Source organism: Manacus candei, unplaced genomic scaffold (genome assembly GCF_025592945.1).
Source record: "Manacus candei isolate 608988 ecotype Guabito, Panama unplaced genomic scaffold, ASM2559294v1 h1tg000045l, whole genome shotgun sequence".
NCBI classification, from domain to species: Eukaryota; Metazoa; Chordata; class Aves; order Passeriformes; family Pipridae; genus Manacus; species Manacus candei.
This window is the reverse complement of record NW_026138093.1, coordinates 4,974,694-4,987,076: the sequence shown is the minus strand read 5'-3', so window position 1 is coordinate 4,987,076 and position 12,383 is coordinate 4,974,694. Positions and strand designations below refer to the sequence as shown.

Sequence of the window (12,383 nt, the reverse complement as noted above, 5' to 3'; positions counted from 1 at the left end):
CCAGATCTCTCCTAGAGCTGGGCCACGTTGTCGTGGGACATCTAAGCCCCCCCCAGTGCCCTCCCAGTACAGCCCAGTGCCCCCAGTACAGCCCACTGTGCTCCTGTCCCAGGGTGCTGGGTGATCCCTCTTTGCAGGGCCTTGGAAGGGATTTGACGGGGGGTGGTGGGGGAGATTTGGGGAGATCTGGGGGGGGGGGGTTGATGGGGATTTGGGGGATTTTGGGGTGCTTTGGGTGTATTTGGGGGAGTTAAAAGGGGTCTTGGGGGGGTCAAATGGAACTGTGTGGGGAGGGAATTAAAGGGAAAATGGGGGCTAGGGCACGTTTTGGGAGGTTAATGATGTCTAGGGGGAAAGAGGAGGAACAGCACCATGAGCAGGTGAGTCCTGAGACCCCCCTAGTGTACCCAAGACCCTCTTTGTGACCCTCAAAACCCTCTGGGACTCCCAAAATCCCCCGAGAAACCCCCAAAACTGTTTCAAAGACACATCCCTCAAAGCCCTCCAGGACTTCTCAGTTCCCTCGGAGACTCCAAAACTCCCTCACGGACTCCCAAACCCCTTCAGGGACCTTCAACCTCCTCCCTAAGTCCCCTCACGACATCAACCCCCCTCCGGAGACACCCTAAAAACGCCTCAGGGACCCCTAAAAGCCCCTAAGGGACCACAAAACCACAGAACAGCAGAAGAGCTTCCTGTAAAGGAAGGGAGCAGAGAATCTGAGAAGGAGGAGACCAAGGAAAAACTGAAGCAAAGCATCCTGGCCCTTGCAGTTTTTCCTTCATCTTTTTCTCCCTTTTCCTTTTTTTAGGGTTCTTTTTTTGGTCGGGTGGTTTTGAATTTTTTTTCCGAAGGAATTTCTCAGGACCCGAATCCAACATCCGGGTTCTTGGGAGGCCTCCCGGGCCCCGCGGCCCCCGACAGGGTTGCAATCCCGCGCTCTGCCTCTCGGGAACCCCGAACCCCCGCGCTAAACCCTCCCGAGCCCTCCAGCCTTTCCACCCCCAGCCGCGCTCCCCGCAGCCCCCGAGGGGATCCCCAGAGCCCGCTCTCACCCGCTCCCGCCCGGTCTCACAGACAAAGGAAGGCCCCAGCGCCATCGTGACTTCCCGGCAGCCAACGCGGCGCTCTGCACAGACCCCGCCGCAGCCAATCAGCGCGCGGCCACTGCCCCGTCCGCCCGCCTTCTGCCACGCCCACCGCCCTGCGCGGTGTACTGTGGGACTTGTAGTTCTCGAGGGGGTCAGCGCCATTTGCATGGACTTTTTGGGTTTTCTTTTTTTTCCTCTTTTTTCTTTCTTTATTCTTTCTTCTTTCTATTCCCCCCTTTTTCTTTCCCTTTTTTCTATTTTTATTCCTTTTTTTCCATTCCTTTCCTGTTCTTTTTTCCTCTTTTTCCTCCTTTTTCTCTTTTTTCTTCTTTTTTTTTTCTTTTTTTCCCTTTTTCTTTTTTTTTTTTTTTTTACATTGTTTTCTATCAGTTGTATTTGCAAGGAAGATTTAAAAACAAATCAAAACAATCTCCAGGTACATATTTTAAGACAACAGATAATCTGGCATTGTTCCAGGTTCATGAGGATTCCCAAGATCACAAACACTGAGATGTGAAGGGTGCTCACACAAAAAACAGCTTTCCCTGTTTTTTTCCACACGTAAAGCAAGTGTGGAAGGGGCACTTGGCCCCAGGCAAGATGCTTTTACAGCTACTTTAGGCAGTCCAAAGTGGATCTGACTGGCAAATGGGATTATGCCCATGCTTTCAAGGAGGATTTGAAGAGTACACTGAGGGGAAACACTGAGGGCCATTTCTTCATCTGCTGAAGGGATGAGAAGAGGGGGGAGCAGGTGCTGTGGCCCCAGAGCTTCTCTCTGCTTTGGGGACACTTCTGTGTTTTCCTCTGTCCATTGAATTCCCAACAAAGAAGGAAAAAGCTACAGGAACTCCAGTCTGGAGTGCTCAGGACATGTGGAAGCAGGGGAATTTTTCTTCCCAGCTGGCATTGAGAGTGCAATTTCACACTCCTTTGGAGAGTATTACCTAAGACAGCCCATTTCTGCCCAGGGATCTTCCAGGGGAACTCAATCCGGGCTCTGGGCAGGTCCCTGCAGGGGCAGCAGCTTCCTCTGCACATTTGAGGGGATAAAGCTGCTCTAACCCTGCACTCCAACTACTCCACAGCAATTTAGGACCTCTGAGGACAGTTCCCCACTGTATCCACCCCAGCAGAGACCTGAACACATCCTGTGGGCACTGTGTGACCACCCCTGGCATTAACACCCTGCTGGAATGAAGACACTGACTGTAAAGACACTTGTCTACCTGGAAACCTCCACTTTCTTTGCTACTATACAGCAATAACATTTTCATTGAGAGTGCAATTTCACACTCGGAGGTTCATTCCTGTCATCTGACTGCCCTCCATGGCCACTCCTTTCAGACTGGCACCTGGAACACACACAGAAAGGAGTTCTGTGAGGAAAACCAGTCAGAAACACAGCAGCTGCACACTGGTGCTGCCTCAGAGCTGTGTGAATTGGAGGAGGACAAGGGGATTTGGGGCTGAGATGGTCACAGACTCAGTGCAGCCCTTGTGGGCCCTTCTCAGGGTTGGACAAACCACAGCTGGACCTTTTCTGGGCCATAGAAATGCACAAACACAGGCTTCAGTTGGCACAGATTCACAAGCCAAAAGCTTCTCACCTTGCAGATTAGCTTGAAGGCCTGATGGGTCCTCAGAGTTGCAGCCTTTCAGGGACGCTCCCTCTGCGTTGGAGCGCAGCATCTTCACCCCTGGCAGGTTGGCACACTGGCACAGACAGGAGTCACTGAGAGCAGGAAGAACAACACCAAAGACAATCAAGAAGACACTTTTAATTTCTGCTTTGGGAGTCAATCCCATTAAATCATTACTGGGAGGAAGTGTAAAAGCTTTGGGAACCAGAACAACTCTAGAATATATTTAAGAGCCCAATGTTTTACACCGCTCTGTTTGTTCCAGCTCCTCTCTGTTAACACAAGCCCAGCCCTCCCAAGCTGCAGCAGCTCTTCCATCCAGCACAGAGCCTGACAGGTCAGCCCTCTCCAGGCTGGCACAGCACAGGCTGGCACGGGCCAGGTTGCAGCGGCTCAGATTGGCCACCTTGAAGTTGATGCAGCAAAGATCCAGGTGGGAAAGATCCGCTCCACTGAAACTGAGACCCTGGAAATCCCAAGGAATAAACCCCCCAAAAAGTTACAGAGGGGAAGGGGTAGGTCTGGACACAAAGTTAACATCATTGTATAGATATGTGTATGTTAATATTTACAGTGTATAAATATCTATGTATAAATACATGGATAGAAATGTATTATATATGTATATATAATGTATACAGATACAAGATAGATACAGACACACACAGGTCCTGGGAGAAGCTGAAGACACCCCACCAGGGAAGGGGGCTTTTAAAAAGGAGGGAGAGGGACTTTTGATATGGGCCTGGAGGGACAGGACAAGGGGCAATGGTTTTTCAACTGGAAGAGGGCAGGGTTAGATGGGAGACTGGGAAGAAATCCTTCCCTGGGAGGGTGGGGATGGGCAGGGATGGAATTCCCAGAGAAGCTGTGGCTGCCCCTGGATCCCTGCAAGTGTCCAAGGACAGCTTGGATCAACCTGCTCTAGTGGAAGGTGTCCCTGCCCATGGCAGGGGGTGGAATGAGAAGACCTTTAAGGTCCCTTCCAACCCAAACCAGTCCATGATTCTATACAGATAAATACACACAAGACCATTTATTCTACTACTTCAGACTAAAGAAATCTAAACACAAAGCTCTCAAAAATTGTCCTTGGTTCATTTTATACTTAAACAAAGGTAAGGGGGGTACTTTTGAATTAGATGATCAATGGAGCATAGAGGCATGAGAAAGGAATCATATTAGGATGTGAAACCAGCCAGAGTATGGTACAATGTAACTTCATGGCACAAGCGAATTGTAAGGTCCATCGTGCTTTTTAGCAAGTCAGCTTGATATCCCCTATTATCAGAGCTGAGTTCTTCCTTGGTTTTGCTACCTATTGCAAGATAGATACATCTACCCTTGAAACACAGTGGGAGAGGTCATACATAGGGGTGAGAAAGATGATGATGGGAGGAAGATTCTGTGGGCAGGGGTCGCTGGCCCCTTGCCCTACAGCAGGGCATGCACAGACTGTTGCCATTAGGTAATGATTTAGGTGGTGTTTGGCTGCCACTCAGACATCACCTTATACTGGGTACTGGCCCTACGTGGTGTAATGTAGAGCTGATAAAATGGGGTGTCAGGACTGCTGGGGTGAACGATCCTCATCCTGCCATGGAGACTGTGTTGTTCCATGGGGACGCCCGCTAAGCACGGGCACCGACCAGCTGCTGCAGATCCTGGCAGCCCTGGCCTGTCTGTGTGGGTAAGCACAGTTTTTGATAGGAAGCAACTGAGAGAACAAACTTTTTAATATCCTTTTTGTGTTCCTTTAATTCCCCTTTTATGTTTATACTATTTTTTCCCTTAATTTCCCCTTTTACTAACCAATATCGTGTTATCCATAATATTGTGTTAAGATCCTTTTTTGGTATCCCTTTTCACTAGTTAATACTGTATTAAATGCTGTTTGTAGTATTTGTTTTAATTCCACCCAATAAGGTAGTTATTTTGTATCCTTTTTAGTTTTTAATTCCTCTTGCTAAGTTTATTACTATTATTATTATTCTCACTGTAATAAAAGATATTTTGTGCGTTTGAATATTTCTGGCACTTGTCTTTATTCCGGACATGTATCCAAACAAACTGTTACACACACACAGTTTCTACTGAGAAGCTTCTGTCCTGTCAGGGCAGTCAAACTGAACAAACGTGTTTTCTTGCTGCTGAACTTTACAAATGAAAAAAAACAAGTTACTGTTCTATGCCCAAGGTTCTGGATCCTGCCCCATGTATAACTTTAGCAGCTCTCCAGATGGAAGGGGATACCACAACATTGGTGTTACTAGGAGTGACTTTGTGCATCCCCAGACATGGAGCTCTAGCTCACTAGACAGTGAGCAGCTTACCTGTTTTTCCCCATGCCCAGTTTCCTAAAACTGAGGAAAGAAAAGCAAGTATTTGTTTAGACAGCACCACAAACCAGAGGCTGGATGGATAAAAAAGTAATTTAATAAGCCTCGCTCTCAGGAGATGCTTAATAGACAGAAACACTCCTGTAGAGGAGCAGCTAATTCACAGAAGCATCAAAGAACTTCAATCAGACATTCACTCCACAGGGACAAGGCAAGGTTTTCCTTCTCTTCATCTGAGGTGAGGTTAAGCTCTTTAACATGAACAGTGCTGCTCCTCCAAATCTGCTTCAGTGCTTCCAAGTATGACAAAGGAAAGCGCAGCCCGTGAGTCTGCTGGGGAAGAAGAAACAGAGAAAAAATCCTTCAGCTGAGAGCAGTGTCCTTATTGCACAGCAGTGTGTGAGGCTGTGGGGAGGGAGTAGCAGGAATGTGCTCCCTTCCCACATGGCACTGGTGTCACTGAGAGCATTCTCCAGAAGACTCGGTTTTATCCAGGCCTGTTTTATCTTCGTAGGGAAAATGCTGAACTATATTCCGTGTTCCAGCATGCTTTTGGAGGTGGGGATGTTTACAGCACGTGGCTTTCTCCTGTGGTTTACACATGGAAGAATTAAATAGCCTTAAACTTACACTCTTGCCTAGCCCTACCCATTATTTCTGGAAGCTCACAGAAGTTTATTTCTAGCTGCCACACGCAGTCCTTGGATATAGTTTGACACAAGCACAGAGGAGCTCCATTCCCAGGCCTGGAGTCTTCAAGGGCAAGAAGGAATATTCTGGGATCTGCACATGTTGTTCAGGTGCCAGTGTACAACCTCAGCTCTGGAGGACCAGTGAGATTTACTTCCAAAGAAAAATAAGTGCCAGGCAAAAAGCCTTGCTGTAATTACCGAGACAAGGACAGACTGTGCCCTGTTTTGCCATTCGAGTGTTTCGGATCACAGAGCTAAGACACAGCATCTCACTGCCAAAAAAGCAGAAATAAAGGTTCCAAAGCTCAAAGCCATGCTTAGGAAGGATTTATGACCCAGCAAAAGCACACTGTACCTGCGAGCAGGAACAGAGACAACCTGAAAAGTACATTTCAGAACAAGGTAGGTCTTTACTCACAGTGCTGACCCACCCTACCCTAAAATGAACACCCCTGCAGTGTGTTCCATTGGATACAGAATCTAACAGGGGTTTAGCATGGCAGTGATCCCTAGGGAATATCTGCTGGCCTATCCAGTAGCCTCAGTAGAGGATGTGCTAAGGACACACCTGTAAGAGCTGGTTTTAGTTGCTCCAGTAGCTTTGCTCACTGGGCCATAAGGCATGCACCAGAAATCCTGTTAACATCTCGAGTGTTTAATTAAGCATGAGATCACATTGCTCAGTTCCACTGTTAAATGCCTCTGTGGTGCAGCCTCAGCTCCTCTGGGCACTGCAGGGCTGGGCAGAAAGGCTCTGGGTGCTGAGGATCACGGCAGAACCCAGGCCCTGCTGCTATTCTGGTCAAGCTCATCTCACGCAGCAAAACCCCCCATGGAAAGATAAGTTTTGGGGTGTCTGCAGGAACAAACCTGGGCCGTGCCATCCTCACTGCCAGTGTCATCTGTCCCCATCATGGGAGTGTCTCTCCTGTTCCTTAAGGAATGATACACATAAACCATCTCCCTGCGGATTTCATCCTAAAAGACAGCAGGGAGGAAACAGTCACATGTGATCCACAGCCTCAGACTCATCTCACTGCACTTGCCAATGCTCCTTAATTCTGGAGTCACTCTTACAACAAAGCATGCAAGTCACCCTCCCAAATGAATTGTCCAACAGCCACCTCCGACAGCAATAAGGGACTCTCCAAAACACCTCTGAAAATTTATTTACAATCATCTTCTGCCTTAAAACTGCCCCTGCTAGAGTCCCAGGAGTGATGCTGTACAGAAAACAGGCCATTTAAGTATTAATGAACAGGTGTGCACCAACACATTTCCAGTCTGATACTGATCTGTTTCTTAAAAATCACATGCCCATCATCGGTCCTTGGTCAGAGCTGTGCAAAGCAATTCAGAGCTCTCTGGGCAGGTTGCCCATGGGATTTGTGGACACAAGTCTTCCATGTGTCCTGTCATCCTGGGTTGATCTGTGTGACATCAGAAGGCAAGGTGGCCCAAAAATTGGGGGGAAAAAGTCTCCAAAACCTACACAGTCTCAATATGGACACAAGCAAGATGGAGGAAAAAATCAGACAGTTATGGTGTGTTTTTCTTGGGAAACATTCAATTCCTCCAAACAAACCCCAAACTGTACAAGATAATCTTTGCTGTGTGTCCTGCCCCCCCTTTTTTTTTTTAAAGTGAGATAAAAAGCACTTCTACAATTTCATACTAAAAAACCTTCATGGATAAGAAGCAGTATAAACACAGCATAATGCAAGATGCATGGATCAATGTTGTGGAACAACTTAGTAGTGCCCCTGGCACCTGCTTGGATACAGAGATAACCCAGAAGTGAAGACTAAATGCAGCCACAGCAGCAGCTGCAACCAGCAGAATTCCCTCTCTTGAGAAAACCTATTTTTAAAAATTATTCCTGTTCTTAAATAAAAAGAAGAGAGAAAAATCCTATTATCAAGACCTGTAGAGGCCATTTAGCTGCTGTAATGATCAACCCCATCAAACCTGAGACAAAAGCCATGTACCTCCCATACAGAATCATAGGCTGAATTTAGTTTTGAAGCCCCCCCTCCAGAAGGTTGGAAAGTGCCAGATCACTCAACAAACAACCCCACAGTATCCTAACAAACCCTAATGGGATGCAGGATCCAGCTCAGTGTAACTGCATGACCCTTATAGACCTTTTGCACAGGAGAGCAACAACTCACATGCCTCATATGCACTCCCCAGCCCACCCCAAATGTACAGGGGTGGCTTCACTGTACCCACAGCATTCTCTTGATCTGGTTCCACGGAGATGAGAGTGTGATCTCTGAACTGCAGTCTGATTTTGCTGTCTATTTTTGGCAATTTCCCACCTAAGAAAAATAAATCCTCCTTCGAAAGGAAGAAAACCAGACAAACGGTTAAACTGAGCCCCCCTGTGCTCTTCCCACTCTCTCAAGGCTGGACTGTTTGTTAAGCTCTGTTTCAACACCCACATGTCCTCAAACTTGTTGTGGAGGGGGCAAGGAGAAAGAGATTTTTTAATTCTCTCCCCTTTCCTGTCTGCAAATAACTATAATAAATAGCAAGTTAGAGCCCAGGGAAAACTGCTACCAGTTAAATGCTCTCGGGATACAGTTTATCACAGCTGCCAGTTCCAGCCTAGGATAATCTTTATTCCACTCTAAGGGAGTGTCATCTCTCCCACCAGACACGGGGAGCAAACACACACGTGGGGCCTCACGGCACATGAAGCTGCTGCTGGACTGTGATCTGGCAGAGTTCAGGCACACGGTGTGACTCTTGGGGTCGGTGCTGTGCCGGGCAAAGGCTTGGACTCGACGCTCCTCGTGGGTCCCTTCCACCTCAGCCTGTTCTGTGACGGTGCGATGAGTTCCCTCTCTTCCAACACTGTTGTTCTTTTCAGGGCTCCTCGCTGCCCGGGCCCGGAGCCCGCCTCCCGCGCGCCTGCTTCCCTGCCCGTTTTGGCGGCCGCAGCCGGGCGCTGAGTGCCCGCTCCCCGGGCGGGCCCGGCCGCTGCTCCAGGAGTGGGGGGGCAGCGCCGGCGCCTCGAGGATTCCCGGGATTCCCTGGCCGGTTTCCAGGCAACGCTCCCCGCGCGCTCCTCGCTCCAGGGCCGAACGTGCGCAGCCAATGGGAGGCGGCGGAGTGGGCGGGGCGAGGCGGGGCTTGGGCGGAGCGGGGGCGGGGCCGAGAGGGGCGGTTGGTGGGGTTTGGGTGGGAGCGGGCGGGGCGGGGCCGGGAGCGGGAACGCTGCCGCTGAGCGGCCCCCGGGCAGAGACCCCGGGCAGCGGCCCCAAGACCCCCGGCGAGTGGTCCCCGGTGCGCGGCCCCGGGGGAGGGACCCCCCGTGCGCGGCCCCCGGTGAGCGACCCCCGGTGAGCGACCCCCAGTAAGTGACACCCGGTGAGCGACTCGCGGGGAAGAAGCCCCGGTAAGTGACCCCTGCGGAGGGACCCCCGGTGAATGACCCGCGGTGAACAACCCCTTGCAAGTGACCCCCGGGGAGGGAGCCCCGGTAAGTCACCCCCGAGGAGGGACCCCCGGGCAGTGAGCCCCGGGGACAGTCCCCCGGTGCGCGGCCCCCGGGGGTGTCGGGCCGGGGCTGGGCGCGTTCCTTCCCCGTGCAGAGCCGAGCGGGGCCGTGGCGGGAGCGGGGCCGGAGCGGAGCCGGCCGGGGGGGCAGAGGGGAGCCCTGAGCCGCCTTCTGCCGAGGGGGCTGCTGGAAAGGAGCCTGCGCTGGGAGGAGCGGGGGACGTGGCCCGAGGCTGAGGCAGGGGAGCGTCAGGTCAACTCCTGGACAAAGGTTTCTCGCTGTGTTTTTCGGGGGGCTCGGGCACTGCAATGGGTTGCCCAGGCGGAGCCAGCACCCCGGCAGGTGTTTCAGGGGCGCCTGCATCTGGCCATGGCTGACACGCTTTAGTGGTTTGGGGGTTGCTGGGGCAGTGCTGGGCTGACAGATGGACTTGATGGAATCATGGAACGTGCTGAGTTGGGTGGGTCCCACCGGCACCGTGGAGTCCAGCTCCTGAGTTTTAGGCACCACTAAAGGAACTGAATCAGGATCGAGCTGTTTGGCTCCAAAAACTCTTCTGCCCCTAGTCTACACTGCCAAGTGAAATAAAACAGAGCGTGCAAAGCAGAGGCCTGTGTTCCCCCTAAAGGGAAGGCAGGCAGTTACAAACCGGGAGAATAAAGCAAAGCTCAGAGCTTACATTCATGGTCCCCACAGTTGTATGACACATCAAACCAGTCTGCTGTTACCCATGTAGAACTGTCATCAGGAACCCCAAACTTTCTTGTGTGTATTTGTATAGATATGTATATATACACATACCTATGTATAGATATCTATTTGTGTGTATCCCTATAAGTTTCTGTATCTTTGGATGTGATATTGGCATGCTGTTGTTGTGTGGCAACAAGTGGACTTAAAAGGTTACAAGACTTTAGGAGATCACCTTTCTGCTTGTGGGTTCTGTTTTTTAAAGAAGGTTACAAGAAAAGAACTCTTTAGCCAAATATCAGTTAAGGGCTCCTTGCTGCCCGGGGCCCGGAGCCCGCCTCCCGCGCGCCTGCTTCCCTGCCCGTTTTGGCGGCCGCAGCCGGGCGCTGAGTGCCCGCTCCCCGGGCGGGCCCGGCCGCTGCTCCAGGAGTGGGGGGGCAGCGCCGGCGCCTCGAGGATTCCCGGGATTCCCTGGCCGGTTTCCAGGCAACGCTCCCCGCGCGCTCCTCGCTCCAGGGCCGAACGTGCGCAGCCAATGGGAGGCGTCGGAGTGGGCGGGGCGAGGCGGGGCTTGGGCGGGGCGGGGGCGGGGCCGAGAGGGGCGGTTGGTGGGGTTTGGGTGGGAGCGGGCGGGGCGGGGCCGGGAGCGGGAGCGCTGCCGCTGAGCGGCCCCCGGGCAGAGACCCCGGGCAGCGGCCCCAAGACCCCCGGCGAGTGGTCCCCGGGCGAGAGAGCCCCGGCGAGTGGTCCCCGGTGCGCGGCCCCGGGGGAGGGACCCCCCGTGCGCGGCCCCCGGCGAGTGGCCGCTGGTGAGCGACCCCCGGTGAGCGACGCCCAGTAAGTGACACCCGGTGAGCGACCCGCGGGGGAGAAGCCCCGGTAAGTGACCCCTGCGGAGGGACCCCCGGTGAATGACCCGCGGTGAACAACCCCTGGCAAGTGACCCCCGGGCAGGAATCCCCGGTGCGCGGCCCCCGGGGGTGTCGGGCCGGGGCTGGGCGCGTTCCTTCCCCGTGCAGAGCCGAGCGGGGCCGTGGCGGGAGCGGGGCCGGAGCGGAGCCGGCCGGGGGGGCAGAGGGGAGCCCTGAGCCGCCTTCTGCCGAGGGGGTTGCTGGAAAGGAGCCCGCGCTGGGAGGAGCGGGGGACGTGGCCCGAGGCTGAGGCAGGGGAGCTTCAGGTCAGCTCCTGGAGAAAGGTTTCTCGCTGTTTTTCGGGGGGGCTCGGGCACTGCAATGGGTTGCCCAGGCGGAGCCAGCACCCCGGCAGGTGTTTCAGAGGCACCTGCATCTGGCCATGGCTGACACGCTTTAGTGGTTTGGGGGTTTCTGGGGCAGTGCTGGGCTGACAGTTGGACTTGATGGAATCATGGAACATGCTGAGTTGGGAGGGTCCCACCGGCACCGTGGGGTCCAGCTCCTGAGTTTTAGGCACCACTAAAGGAACTGAATCAGGATCGAGCTGTTTGGCTTCAAAAATTCTTCTGCCCCTAGTCTGCACTGCCAAGTGAAACAAAACAGAGCGTGCAAAATAGAGGCCTGTGTTCCCCCCAAAGGGAAGTCAGGCAGTTACAAACCGGGACAATAAAGTAAAGCTCAGAGCTTACATTCATGGTCCCCACAGTTGTATGACTCATCAAACCAGTCCTCTGTTCATTACCCGTGTAGAACTGTCATCAGGACCCCCAAACTTTCTTGTGTGTATTTGTATAGATATGTATAGATAGGTATAGGTAGATAGATATGCATACATAGATATGTATAGGTCTATATTTGTGTGTATCTCTGTAAGATTCTGTATCTTTGGATGTGATATTGGCATGCTATTGTTGTGTGGCAACAAGTGGACTTAAAAGGTTGCAACACTTTAGGAGATCACCTTTCTACTTGTGGGTTCTGTTTTTTAAAGAAGGTAACAAGAAAAGAACTCTTTAGCCGAATATCAGTTAAGGGCTCCTTGCTGCCCGGGGCCCGGAGCCCGCCTCCCGCGCGCCTGCTTCCCTGCCCGTTTTGGCGGCCGCAGCCGGGCGCTGAGTGCCCGCTCCCCGGGCGGGCCCGGCCGCTGCTCCAGGAGTGGGGGGGCAGCGCCGGCGCCTCGAGGATTCCCGGGATTCCCTGGCCGGTTTCCAGGCAACGCTCCCCGCGCGCTCCTCGCTCCAGGGCCGAACGTGCGCAGCCAATGGGAGGCGTCGGAGTGGGCGGGGCGAGGCGGGGCTTGGGCGGGGCGGGGGCGGGGCCGAGAGGGGCGGTTGGTGGGGTTTGGGTGGGAGCGGGCGGGGCGGGGCCGGGAGCGGGAGCGCTGCCGCTGAGCGGCCCCCGGGCAGAGACCCCGGGCAGCGGCCCCGAGACCCCCGGCGAGTGGCCCCCGGTGCGCGGCCCCGGGGGAGGGACCCCCCGTGTGCGGCCCCCGGAGAGTGGCCGATGGTG

General features: G+C 53.2%; 2 protein-coding genes across 2 annotated transcripts in view; both read right to left on the bottom strand.

Annotated features, from left to right (window-relative positions):
• The window catches only part of LOC127474833 (zinc finger protein 883-like), a gene marked incomplete at its 3' end in the record, with an annotated part of 325,030 nt that overhangs the window by 52,053 nt on the left and 260,594 nt on the right, over nt 1-12,383 (bottom strand). The window lies entirely within an intron of this gene.
• LOC127474946 (ribosomal oxygenase 2-like) lies at nt 5,224-8,099 on the bottom strand. Its single transcript, XM_051796284.1, has 3 exons — nt 7,994-8,099; nt 6,636-6,743; nt 5,224-5,403 (listed from the first exon to the last, which is right to left on the bottom strand). Exons 1-3 carry the CDS (start codon nt 8,000-8,002, stop codon nt 5,245-5,247), a joined length of 276 nt encoding a protein of 91 aa, XP_051652244.1. The 5' UTR covers nt 8,003-8,099; the 3' UTR covers nt 5,224-5,244.

Excerpts from the sequence above, each read along its gene's own strand:
- LOC127474946 (XM_051796284.1), bottom strand. Across the intron at positions 5,404-6,635 it reads GTGAGGATGGCACGGCCCAG|ACTCACGGGCTGCGCTTTCC; the intron begins GTTTGTTCCTGC and ends CTTCCCCAGCAG.